This window comes from Trachemys scripta, chromosome 12, assembly GCF_013100865.1.
Source record: "Trachemys scripta elegans isolate TJP31775 chromosome 12, CAS_Tse_1.0, whole genome shotgun sequence".
Taxonomy (NCBI): Eukaryota; Metazoa; Chordata; order Testudines; family Emydidae; genus Trachemys; species Trachemys scripta.
The window spans coordinates 4,665,934-4,679,812 of NC_048309.1; the positions used below are offsets into that span (position 1 = coordinate 4,665,934).

Below are 13,879 nucleotides of genomic sequence, written 5' to 3' on the forward strand. Positions count from 1 at the left end.
GTGTTCTTGTCACTGTCATCTCCCTGGCTGTCCTTGCGGGTGAAAACGCTCTGCTACCACCGGCCACGCTGCTGCCTGGGGACTCAACCTTCCATTGGGTGTGTATCCAGGAGAGCTTCCTCACTAGGGGTCTGGGTAAGAGAACGGTGCAGCTGACATGATTCGGTAGGAGGATGATCCTGCAAGGAGACCTGCTAATGCTGTAGATGGGGCTCCTGGGATGGGATGGACTAACTGACCGTAAATCACTCCAGCTTCTTTCTCTGCAGTGGTGATTTGAGCTACGCCTTTTGGTGGGTGACTAGGGAGAAGACACCCCTATGAATACAGAATGACCCACCTGATGGGAACTTTACATCCTTACAAAAGCCACATTCCCCTGCCTTCCCAGAGCTGCCCGCCCATCGTGAGGGAAGCACGTCGCTGTGCGTGGGATGGGGGATACCGGCTGCGCAGAAGTAATGATCTATAATGACGTTTACAAAACGCTTTAGGTTGCTTAGTGACTTGGTCAAGACTTGACCGCAGGTGGTCAAAGAAAGGCCTTAATAGCAGAACGGACAGGTACTGGGGTGAAGCAAGTGTTATTAAAGAAAAACAATGCTGAACTCTTGGAGCAGGGCAGAATCCAGCAATGAGCCTCCCGTAGTAAGGGCTATTGTCAGTGCTTAATACTAACAGAAGGCCAGGTCTTCAGCGGCAGTCAATTGCCACAATGCCACTGAAGTCCATGGAGCTATGCAGCTTCACACCAGTTGAGGATCTGGCCCAGCACGTATGAGAGATGGTGTGTGGGTGGGGTGGGGATTGTTTTGTTGCAAGTACCTTTGTGTTGAAGCGCATGGAGCTCCCAGGCACTGCATCATTCAGTGTTGTTTTGCAATGGTGTAATAGAGATTTAAACAGCTTAAGTCTCAAATGGCCATTAAACTGCAGAAATGCACAGTACGATGCTTAATGCTGTGTTGCAGAAATATTTCATAGACTCATAGACTTTAAGGTCAGAAGGGACCATTATGATCATCTAGTCTGACCTCCTGCACAACGCAGGCCACAGAATCTCACCCATCCACTCCTGTATCGAACCCCTAACCTGTGTCTGAGTTATTAAAGTCCTCAAAAGAGCAGGTCCCCATCAAGCCCATTAACTTCAGTGGTGAGCCATTGCTTAGGAATTAAAAAGCCCTGGGCTGTAGGAACAGGGGAAGAAGTGGGAATGAGGTTCAGACTGTCTCTGACTTTTCCAAAGGAGCGACACGCACGAATGCCTGTTTGCAGTTGCCTCACACGGCATTTCTCCGCTTCCTTTGACTACCGACCTCCTGTTTAGCAAGCCCCACACAGGAACAGAATTAAAGATGGGCCCAAGTTTCAACCTTTGGATCCAGATCTGAACTCTTCCAAGGTCTGGGGCAGTTCAGACCTGGGGGCTTGATTTGGTGCATTATCGAGACATCGGTTCAGTGAGATTTGTGTGTGTGTGTGTCAGGGGCAGGGTTTTGTCCATCTAAAAAGAACACAATCTGGAGCCATGAAGCCGTCAGGGACTCTCTCCCATTATAAACAACGGCTAGAGTGAAGGAACATTTCAAACATCTGGCCAGTTTAGTCTCTCTCCACTAGGCTAGATGCATCCATCAGCTGAGAAAGAGCCGCTTGCTCCATGTATTTTTGCAGCTGTTAAGCAGCTACATCTTAAACAACACCAAAGTGATTAAAAGAACCTCACCCACATACAACACATGGTCAGAAACCTGTATTTTGCTGTTTGATTCCTTTTGGTGAAGGGCTGCATGGCTTGGGGACTGGGGATGGGATACAAAGCTGGCCATCTACTCAACTCCAGCCATGGATAGTTAGCTTGTAGAGAAGCCAAGGTCTGAATGGGCCATGGACACTGACGCGTTATCTGACCTCTAGCGATGTCCCCTCCAGCTCAAGATTAGGGCACATCAACAGGGCATCTGCTTCCCATACTGAGCCTTTTCTGCAGATAGGATTTAGTGACATTTTCAGAAGTGCCCAAGTCACTTAGGCACTTCTGAAGAGGTTACCCTGCATTCTTAGCATCGTGACCAGCATTCAGTTAACAATGAAAATGAAGGGGGGAGGGGACCCAAATAATTGTAGTGTAAGAGGCAAAGAATCATCTAGCTAGCCTCTGGGATGGCGGAAGAATTAGCACAGCTTGCAAATCTAACAGTGGGAGGAAAGAAGGGAATTCTAGTGGTAGAAAATGACTAGCATTTCCTCTGTGATCTAATCTACCCATTACCTTTCCCCTGTCAGAGCTCCAGGGCAGATGGGAGAGGGGCTGAGGGTGCTTTTCTTCTTTTTAATCACAGGAAGTGATCACATGGTAACATGCAAGGTACTTGGAAGCTCAGAACTGGAAAATAAGTCAGAGCTTGCTTGCTCCTTCCTTCCAGACGGTTTCTGGGGACTAGAATGGGATTCAGCCTATATAAGGCTGTTTCCTTTCGCAGTCATTTGTCCAGGCACACAGGATGCTTCCCATTTCTTTGTTTGTTTGTTTCAGCCGGCGATCCTGGCACATGCTGGACACACCACTGGTGGCCAGAAGCCAGCTCTCCTGTTTAGCCTATGATGTCATTTTTCCATGTATTCTACCCCCCCCCCCTTTTTTTTTTAACATACTGTATATGGAAACACAATGGAGTTCCTTTCTGTAATTTAATGGGAACAAACACTCAGTTCATTTATTGGCACTTCACGTAAAAAATGGGGCCGGACTTAGGCCTGTTAACACTAACGTGGGTCTGATTTAGGAGAAGCTTGAAAATCCATGTCATTTGTTAACTATCCCTCTCCCCTAAATGGCAAATCCCTGCCAAGAACAACAAAAACCTTTCATCTCTTCATTTTTTTAGTAGCCTTTTTGGGCTAAATCAATCTGGTTTAAATCACCAGCGTTCAATGAATGGATGCCGCTAGCAATTTATGCAACAGATTGGCATTTTCCTTTGTAAATATTCTGGTGCAAATGCTGCATTTACCAGAAAGAAATAGAACTAATTAAAGTGAGAGGCATAAAATAGGAAAGAGGGATAAGATTTGCTTTGGGGGACCCAAATGAGTATAACAATGGGTTGAAATAATGAAAAGGAACACGTAAGCTGAAGTTCTAATGGGTGCGTAGGATCTTGGTGGACGCTCTGTCGCTGGGAATGTTTTATAACTAGACTGAACAAAGCATTAGAAAATGCGTTACAGGGAACAAGCCTGCACTGGCCGGGCTAGAAGTTTTCCCGTTTGCAGCGTTTATGGGCCCCATTCTTGCACTTTTTGACTCGAATGAGGGTACGGGAAAAACTCATAGGGATCAGGCCATATATGATAGTGTACAGCCCTGCTAGCAAAATAATAACCACACAGAGGCACACAAATGTCAAGAGAAGGATATCACATGTTTTATTAAATGTCATTTATCTGAGAACAGATGCTTTCCCCATAGAACATATCTTTCACACTTACAAAATGAGAAATTTAAGAGAGGGTGAGACAGCCATGAGGACTGTGTCTGCTGACATTCTCTGAGCACTAGCCGCCTTTCATATATCTTTGGAGAGCGTTTACAAGGCTTCCCAGCGCTGGCGGGTGATACGATTGAAATTAATACAATTGCTAGGCATGTCAGGACATTAATCAAGTGATCCAAGAATCTGGAAATGGTTGGGACAACATGCATTTGCGGAAAATATGTGTTCACACAACAAGCACACAAGATGGGAATAATTATAAGATGATGTTTTAATAGCGAACCAGTATGCAAACCAGAGGACAGTTTGCTCTCCAGACAAAAAAGTATGCAGTTCTATTTTGGGGCGGGTTTAGGGAGTGTACAGAATTCTAGTCAATTCTTCAACAATATTGATATCATAATTCCCTTTTCTCCCAAAATTTCTTCTTTTAAAATCCAGCCTCGCTACATGAATGCTGTAGAGCTCATGGATATCCTTTGATTTATTTTTAAAAAAAGTTTGATAATAAAAAACCCAAACATTAAATATAATTTTATATATAAAAAATGCTTAGTAAAAATATAGCCTCGTTGCCCAGTTAAAATATATTGCTGAGAATACAGTGAAAACCGTGCTAAAAACCACCTCTAATAGGCACCCAGTCTTAAAACAACCACTTCAAAAATATCTCCAAGGTTTCCCATGCTATTTAGTTTGCCCTTCAGTTAAACATGGTCAATTTGAGCAGGTCCCATTGGCAGTTGTTTTAGACATGAATCACTGTAGTTTGTCTAAAGACATGGTAGAACAACCTGATCTTAGCAGTTACAGCTATGCCCGGCTGAAAACAACGTGTAAGAAGCTTTGCCATATTTTCCAGTCGGCACAGAGTTAAGAGATGGAGTGCCATAGGCTGACCTCTTGTCTATGTTAACCCTCTGCGTTGGAAAATGCATCTAGTTGTGTTATATAGTTATACAGTATATCAGTGATTTCAGCATGGTTTAAAAAAAGCGATGCATTTAATGAGATACTCTAAATATTATGGAGCTCAATGGTTAAAGGAAGATGGCTTTTCTTTTTTAAAGGAGACTCTGCACTGAAGGGTCATACGTTCTCCAGGGTGAGCGCATTGTGCAGTGGGGCAGACCTAGCCTGTGATGCAGGGACTATAGTAGACAGCACTGCTGGCATCAGACAATGCAGATATCAAACTGCTCTCCTCACAGGAGATACTTCTCGGAGTCACTTTGGACAGGGAGACATGGTAAGGGAGTCCTGAGGTTTCAGGACGAGTCCTGCTCATGTTCAAATACTGGTCAAACTCATTGCGGTCAACATCTGTCCAAAGCTCAGTTTGATTTAAGTGATCTACACTGTCAACGTGATGGGCTTCAGGAGGGGGTGACAGCTGGCCCAGATGGGCAGAAAGGACATTCTGCGGTCCAGAGCACATTTGGTTGTAGTACATGCTAGATGGATGGGGAGTCCTCATAGCATCAGCCAAATGTGATGGGGTCTGAGCATAGGGCAGTGCCATGTCCCGCCCCATGGGCTTCTCTTGGGGAAACTCCATCTGGTGATGGGGATGATAGCCTCTAAAGGGGATCATGCTGCAGTCATCCTGCATGTGAGGAGGGAAAAACGCTGGCTCGGTCTGTTCCAAGACATCCAAGGGAGACATCTCGGGAGTTGGCAAGCCATAGTTTTCAATATCCGACCCCATGGAGTGGAGTTCTCTGAAGTGGTTAAGTGGGGGAGGCTGGTGGTGGCCAGACTGGCTGCCACTATGATGATTCATGCTGAAGCTGTCACTGCACGGCTGGGAAAGGTTGTGGAGAAGGATATTGGGTTCCATCCTCTTGATTTTCTTGGCTTGCTTCTTCCTCCTTGGGCGGTACTTGTAGTTGGGATGGTCCTGCAGATGCTGAATTCGCAGCCTCTCTGCTTCCTCCACGAAGGGGCGCTTGTCGCTGGCGCTCAGGGCTTTCCATGACTGGCCTGGAAAGGAGAAAGCGCACCCCGTTAAACAAGCTCAGCACCAGAACACACAGACCTTTGCAAAGAAGCAATGGATGAAGATACCAGAGAGGAAAATGCTTTGGGGGGCAGGAGGGAAGTCACATCCAGAATGTGGTTAAAAAACCGGCAACATACAAACCTCCAGTTTAACCCTCCTCTGGGTAGAGGGCTGAAAAGTGATACCAAGTCCCTCCCCCCCACCCCGCAAAAAAAAGAAAAAGAAAAATAGGGATTTAACTCTTCAGCCCTGCAGAGAAGTAGAGAGAGAGGATTGCAATGGTCTACTAGGAGCCCACGTTCTGCTGAGAATTCCAACGCTTTCTGGGTACAGGCATCCGGATCCCCCCTGCAATGGGACACTGCACACTGTCCCCCCAAAAGGAAAATAAACCCTGACCGGATAGGAAAGCCAATAAGCAAATGTCCTTTGCAAGGCAAGAGAGGGGGCGGAGAATTAGCAACAGCAGCGGTTCCAGCCACCCAGGGACCTGCAGCCCGGCCCTAAGCCATGTAGCCGCATCCTTACCCCCAGCTCCGGTCTGGGCTTCAGCCTGGCCCAGATCCAATGAGGGGCGCCTGTTTCTATGCCAGTGGGTGCCCTCTGCCCCCGTGGGTGCAGCCTGCCCCAGGTCTAGTGGGAGCAGCCTGCCCGGGGTCCTGGGCAGGGGTGACCAGATGTCGGTATTTTATAGGGACAGTCCTGATAGTTGGGACATTTTCTTCTATAGGCGCCTATTATCCCCACCCGTGTCCCGATTTTTCACACTTGCTGTCTGGTCACCCTAGTCCCGGGTCGGGGGGCAGCCGGTCCCGGAGGGGGGCAGCCGGTCCCGGGGTCCCGGGTCGGGGGGCAGCCGGTCGCCTCGCCGCTTACCCAACATCTTGCTCAGCACCGCGTTGTGCAGGTCCGGGTTCTGCTGCGCCAGCCGCTTCCTCTCGTCCTTGGCCCAGACCATGAAGGCGTTCATGGGGCGGCGGATCCGGGAGTCGTCCCCCGGCTTCCCCTCGGCTTTGCCCGAGGTCGGGCTGTATCCATACCCGGGATCCGGGCTCGGCGAGCGGCTGGGCGCGGACCCGAGCGCGCCTGGCTCTCCCCCCGCCGCGCCTGGGCGAAATCCAAAGCCGGGCTCGGGGCTGGGGGTCCGGCTGGAAGCGGAGTCTGCCCCCGGGGTGGGCTGGTAGGCGAGGCCGGGCTCAGCGGCGGGGGCCGCAGTGGGGCCCCATGAACGGCCGCCCCTGGGTTGCGATATCTCCTCTCGGCAGTAACTAGGCTCAGATCTATTCATTCCAGCTGGGCGGCCCTTTGGATCAGAACCGAGCAGTGCGGGGCCAAGGGGAGAAACGGGTCCCGGGGCAGCGGCGCGGAGCTAGGGACAGGCGCGTTCCCCTCCCGAAACACCAAAACTTTTGGGACGCCGCGAAGCTGGAAGGGGTCAAATATAGCCACCCTGGGCCAATCAGCAACGGGGAGGCGGCGTCCCCGGGCTGCCTCGGGAAGCGCCGATTGGGAAGGGAGTGGGCTGGGGGGCCAGTTTGAAACCTTGCTTCCCTTCCGGCCAAGGAGCTTGGGCTTGATTTATTTATTTATTTTGCAAACCCTCCTGGGGTATTAACTCCGCAGCGCGACAGAAACCCCCCTCCCGGCCACGCCAGGGGGCAGGGAGGCGATTCCCTTTGCAGGGCGAATGGGATCCGTTGCGTTTAGGGTGACCAGCTGTCCCGATTTTATAGGGACAGTCCCTATTTTTGCATCTTTTTCTTATATAGGCTCCTATTACCCCCCCACCCCCTGCGTTGCTTCTTGTTTTGCAGCTTGGGAGGCGGCAGCCCGGTCTGGGTCCCCTGACAGGTTGATCGCACCTGGAACAGCCGAGGGACCCGGTCCTGGCGAGAAGTGTGTGGAGCTACTAGGGTGACCAGATATCCCGATTTTATAGGGACAGTCCTGATATTGGGGGATTTTTCTTATACAGGTGCCTATCACCCCCCAACCTCCTGTCCCGATTTTTCACCCGCTATCTGGTCACTCTAGGCAGAGCTGCCTACGTGCCATTAAGTATCAGAGGGGTACCCGTGTTAGTCTGACGCAGTGGGTATTCACCCACGAAAGCTTATGCTCCAATACGTGTGTTAGTCTATAAGATGCCACAGGACTCTTATGTGCCACTAGCTAAATGCAGCGGTCCCTGTGCAGCAGCAGGGCAGAAAAAGCTTCATTTCTGCACAAACCGTGCATTTTACTGAAGTGTGTGTGGTGTGGGGGGGATGGATCCGCTTGAATATATTGTCCTCGAGTGCTCCCTGCCATCCTGCGCAGCGTCACCGGCGAAGGTTCTCCCCGCTTCTATCTGCATCCAAACCCCCTTCTGTCTGCAAACTCTGCCCCGGACCCCAGCCTTGAAATCTGAAACTGAGTATTAGGCGGGCTCTGGGCGCTGTATTGAGCAAGACCTCGCAGCAGAGAGCAGTGGCGGGGTATTGCATGCCATGGTTTGTGTGTGTCTGGAAGTGATTTGAAAAAAGCCAATCTGCATTTAACCCTAAACAAAACAAAAGGCTTTTTTTTTTTTTTTTTTTTTTAAGAAAAAAAATATCCAATTTACCCTTCAATCTCGAGACAGAAACAACGGAGGTTTCAAACTCCATTTCCCTCTAGGTCCTGGAGTCCCTTGCTAAGATTTTGCAACAACAAATCAGCAGTGACTGTGGAGGAGATCCTGAAAGTTTCCAGGCCCCCGCCCTTCCCTCTCCTGCGCCGGCTTTCATGGGGAGCCAGCTGTCTGTCCCCTGCCCTTTTTAAGGCGCACACATGGGCTTGCAAGCTGGGGCTGGTAGCTGCAGAGAACTCCCACTGTGCTGCATTGCCTTCGAAAGACAAACGCTGCCCTTAGCCTAGGCCATGGGAGCAGAGAGGGGAACTGCAGTATGTTATTATACCTGTCCAGGCCCAATGCCTGTCCCTACAGTGTTTTTCAATGAGGGAAAAATATACAACCTGGAGGGGAAATACAGCCTGTGTATCTCTGAAGCAACCCTAGCCCCTCTGCAGCCAACACCTTTCCCTTGCTGTTCACCCCAGCCCCTCTCTGGCTCGGTTCATGCATCCTAATGCCTTCAGCACCTTCCCGGGACACGTGCTTTCACACCCATCCCTCCACAGGCACCCCCAGCACACCCACATCCTCCTCCAGGTGCCCTCAGAGGCTCCCTTTGAATGGGCAGTTTGTTTTGGTGCCTCTGGGTGGCGTTTCATGCCTGCGGAGTGGCTAATCCCGGATCAGCTCGTGTCTGTCTGCGGTTTATTCCTGAACACCAGGGTGGTTTATTTTATCTGACTGAAAGACTGAAAGCCAGATAACCTAGAGCGATGCTGACAGAGACGTGGGCCTGCCGTGCCCAGAGGTGGCGCAGAGGGTCGATCGGAATATTTGCAGCTGCCGCTTTCTGTTCCAGGGCTATAAAAGCAGGATCTAGATTCTAGGTGATCCCAGCTGTGCTGGAGTTTAGAGGGGAGTACAGAGCTGGGAGGGATGTGGGGAGGTTCCCATTCCCCCTTTGAGAAGTGGCCGAGAGAGGAGCCCAAGGAGCTACTCAGAACAGCTCCAATGCAGTAAAAGCCCACGCTTGTTCTCTCTGCGGTACCAGACATTTTAAAGAGAAAAACTGTTTGGAGCATGAAAGAATAAACTGCCCCTTTCCTTTCAGTATTCTAACAACAGCTACATAGGGCCTTGTCTACTCTGGACACTTGTCTTGATTGTAGCAAAGCTGCTAGCGTCACAGCACTATTGCAAACTGCACAGGTGGTGCTTGAAACCCCTGCTTGAAACCCAGCGAGACGGCACTGGTACAAATTGTGATGTATCTACTCTTTGCAATAGTGCAGCTGTACTGGTGTCTGGGCCACCACTGCTGAAACTGGTGCAGGTTCCCAGTGATACACAAGGCCTAAGATTAGTTGACAGGGCCACAGGCAACAGGGCCAGTGCATTAGAATGGAGATTTCATGTCTCTGCAGCAGCAAACAAGTGCTTCTTTGGGTTACTGTCCTTCTGGTAACTCCAGCACAGGGCAATGTGCTGTTTTCAATGGTATCAGTCCAGGTGCCATTTCTGCAACTATACATTTCGGGACTGATACCCTCTGGTCAATCTCCAGGCCAAGATGCATAGTAAACATGTCCATATATTTTAAAGTATTACTAGCTACAGAGAGAGATTTCAGCCAATCACAAGCTCAAAACTCACCTCAAAACGCAGTACAGCCTGGACCAGTGAAACGTACCATAACAGAATAGCAAACCCACAGACAAATGACCCGATCCTGTGTTCATTCAAGTCGATAACAAAGTTCCCATTCGTGCAGGGTCAGGACCAAACTTTGCAAGGTTACAGCTGGACTGATACGTGACTTCTGTGAACAGAACCCTGTAACTCACCACAATGCTGGTTCATGCAACAATCTCTCCACTATGGTTTTGGCTAGTACAATAGTATTGGCCCTGTTTCACGACCACATCTTGCAACAACCCCACCTTTTTCTGTGGTGTTGGGGACAGTGATTTATATCCCAAGTCTGTTGTGAAATCCTTTTTTTGGTCATTCCAAGTGTAACGCCTGACAGACACTGGTCGTCAGCGGGCGGGATCCAACCTGGGACCTCTGGAGCCTAGTGCATGAGCTAAAAGTCAACTGCCTGTTAGCTAAGACTATAGAACAAACTCATTAATCTCTCTCTAAGTGGTCTCGGTTCCACTAGATGGGACAGACCACCACACCCAGGAGGAGTGTGGGTTACATACTTCCCCTAGCTGAGGAAGCGGGTCCCGAGACTTCCCAGTTGAAATCCTGGATGACCCCCACTTGTAACGCTGACAGACCCTGCTCATTGGCGGGTGGGATTGAACAGGGGACCTCTGGAGCTTCATGCAACCACCATGACCGCTCTTGTAAAACCACGCCCAGCATTGCTGTAAACTGTTGAGCTCTCCCAGGCCATGTTAATACCCCAGTGCCTGTGATCTACAGCGTGATTTGTATTGCAACGTTGGGCTCACGTAGCACACCCCACAGGCAGATATTTCAGCTTGCTCCATTGGGACGCTCAGCAGAACTACGGCTCATGCCTTTTGTTTGTTGCATTGTGAGTGTACTCCTAATCCATCAAAGTGCTTTGTGTGATGCTGGCTGGACTGGGCTGGGCTGCACCTGTCTGGACAGACCTCTGTTCATGGTCAGCCTGGGGTGGAGCATGGACATAATAAATGATTGCTACTTATTGCCACATGGGAGAACCGCACCTTTCAGACGGTATTGTCCAGCATCAGACTACTTCTGGGCAGCCCACACCCTCCACTTTTGGACGGGAAGCCAGAAATACTGAGCCAGATTTTCAAACGCACTCGGCATGCTGGGGATTGGGACACATTGTGTGCTGAGCTCTTTGGAAAATCTGTCCCACTCTTTCTCTGCGTTGCTGTGTGCACACACACCTGGGCAGGTGGGTTTGTGCCAGGTGGCGTGAGGTTTCTACGGATAACAATCTGCACAATGGAAATGCCTAATTTAGACATTTTTCATAGCTTAGATTGGCTAGATTAGAGAGGAGGAGAGCCAGAGAGGGAGGGAAAGGAGGAAGGCAGACAGAACAGGTGAAGGAAGAAGGAGGCAGACAGAAGGGGAAATGAAATATGACAAAGGCAGGAAAGCAGGGAGAGGAAGGAGCGGGGAAGGCTCCAAACACAGCAGAGCCATGAGTAAGGGAACCAAAAACTTTTGACTGCCGCTGGTGCCAGACACGGTCACGGTAACACGGCCTGTGTGAGCCAACTTCGTCCAGGCTCAGCGACTGCACTGGGCTCTGTGTCAGTCAAGGATGGCTACGTGGGCAACGTCTTGCTTGCCTTGACTTTCACCCTCGCCAAGGCCAGAGAGGGTAAATCATCCGAGCCCAGCAGACACCCAGCTTGGGGTGTGACATAAACACACAGTCCGTGCTTCTGGTGCAACAATAGCTGTATCGCTCCTCTGGCCTCTTAACTTTCACTGGTGGGAGGGAGGGAAATCATCCCCCCCCCGAACTCCTGTGTATCCAGATATACACACGCTGCACCTCCCACACACCAGAAGGAGAAAATAAATAAAGCCCGGCTGAAAGTGGGGGGAGACAGCGCCAGAGAGACAGGCAGCCGGGGAGGGAGAGGGAAAGCCACTGGGGGGGGCGGCCCTGAGCCCTCCAGCTTCTCACAGTTCGGATTCGCAGCGGCGTATGGAGAGGAAATGTTGGATATTCCTGGGCAGAGATAAGATCATTGTAAAAGCCAGCTGGGTGACCTCTCCCATCACCCGCCTCACCAGGGCTGGCGTCTGACGAGCTGGCCCTTAGCCCAGCAGCCGCCACTCTGCACAGGGTTTTTTTTTTTTATTGGGCCCTTGGATTTCTCTCTCCCCCCACCCCCTCCCCACTGCCCCGGTTTCCCTTTATAGACTCCTGTGCTTCAGCGTGCTCCAGCACCACACCTAGGAGAGGAAGTTTGGCTGGGGATGCAGACTCTGTGGCTGAAACGCTCTTTAAACACAAAAGTTTTTTTTTTTTCCTATGTTCCCCCTCCCTCCCCATCCCCCCTCGTCTTTCGCGCTTCTGATTATTTGTCAAAGTGGCTGACGCTGGGGCTGCCATCAAGCTCCCACCAGTCTAAAAATAGGCCCAGCACCTCCTGCCTGCTCCAAAGGCAGTTGGAGCCCTCCAGAGTCTTTGGGAAATGGCGCTGTAGGAGAGGAGGCAGGGGAGGAAGGCCGTGGGCAGGAGGGCTGGTCAGGGGAGCTAACTCATGCTATTATTTATGATTATTTGTTTTGAGGTAGTGCTTAGGAGGACTAGTCGTGGAACATGGTGGCAGCGCACTAGGTGCTGTACAAATACAGAACAAAAAGACAGTCCCTGTCCCCCACCCCCCGCAAGACTAACAATCTAAGTTAAAGACAAAAGGCAACAGGTGGAGTCAGACAGACAGACGAGGGAGCCCAAGGATCTCAAAGCACTTTCCCAAGAAAGGTCATTAGCTTCATTTTGCAGATTGGGAAACTGAGGCACAGAGCGTTGAAGTAAGTTGCCCGAGGTCACCCAGCAATGGCTGTAGCAGAGCCAGGAACTGAAGGCAGGCCTCCTGACTTCGAGTTCAATGCCCTATCCGCTGGACCACACTGCCAACGGCGGAATAGTATTCGTCATATCAAAATCATTCAGGAGCCACTCCTGATTCCTGAACATGGATACATTGTTTGTAAGGATTCCCCAACCAGTTGGGACAATGTTCAGACTCTGGGTGGGTTCAGGAACTCCTGCATGAATCAGTCACTCCAATTATTCACAGTCCGGGGTGTGGGATTGTTTCACATGGTACTGCTTCTACACTCTGATTGGATGGGCGAAACTTTTAACAGGAGGATATTTATTAATAATGTATTATTATTATTACTTTATTATTGGTTAACATTATATTGAAGTAACACCTAGAGGCTAAAAAAATCAGGGACCTATTGTGGTAGGTGCTGTATAGCCATAGAAAGTCTGTACACCAAAAAGCCTAAAAGATGCGATAATTTCACTCCCCACTGAAATGCAACCCTCTCTGGGGTAGAACATGGTAGCTCTTTAACAGCACATAACAACACTATACAACATGCTAAGGGCAGGAAATAAAGAAGATTATATAGCCAGTGATAACTTTAGGGGGATTTAAGTAAGAGTTAATTACCTGAGTTTGAAGTTAGCCGGGAGACTGGGGTTAAGACACCCCTACTCGTGTCATGGGACAATCCACAAGGCTGTACTGGATGATGCCGATTGCTGTCGGGGTGGGGACATGACTGACCTTTGGTTAACTGAATATCCACTAACCAGAGTTTGGTTATTCTGTACATGGCATAAGACAGCCAGGGAAAATAAGGATGCAGTTCACATTGGAGCTGGACTGCTGTGATCCCAATCTCCGGACCTGCTGGGCTGCAAACCAGGGATCTGCAGATATACAGTGTATTAACAGGGCCCTCCATAGACTCATTCGACCCCATCACCTCTCCTGTCCCCTACTTTCTCATTCATGCACCGACCTATCCCCTACATCTCCAGTGGAACCAGCAGACTCTGTTGGTCTCGTTGCCTGTATTGGTCGCCCTGGTATTATGATCAGCAATAGGGACTTCATCTTTTTCTAAAACAAATATTTCCAAAAGACTTTTATAAAAAAAGCCATTTCCTGGAGAACAAAGAGCTCAGAAGTCCAAGACTGTTTATAAGCCTCGTGGAGAAGTTAAAAGATGAAACACAGCTAAAGTGGCCAGTTAGGTGAGGACAAATTCATCCCTAATGACACT

The 13,879-nt window shown here is 49.7% G+C and overlaps 1 protein-coding gene across 1 annotated transcript; it reads right to left on the reverse strand.

The window, feature by feature from the left end:
- Positions 1 to 3,409: 3,409 nt before the first annotated feature.
- Positions 3,410 to 6,931, reverse strand: SOX18 (SRY-box transcription factor 18). Its single transcript, XM_034787818.1, has 2 exons — positions 6,379 to 6,931; positions 3,410 to 5,483 (listed from the first exon to the last, which is right to left on the reverse strand). The coding sequence occupies exons 1-2, from the start codon at positions 6,788 to 6,790 to the stop codon at positions 4,633 to 4,635; spliced, it is 1,263 nt and encodes a 420-aa protein (XP_034643709.1). The 5' UTR covers positions 6,791 to 6,931; the 3' UTR covers positions 3,410 to 4,632.
- Positions 6,932 to 13,879: the final 6,948 nt, after the last annotated feature.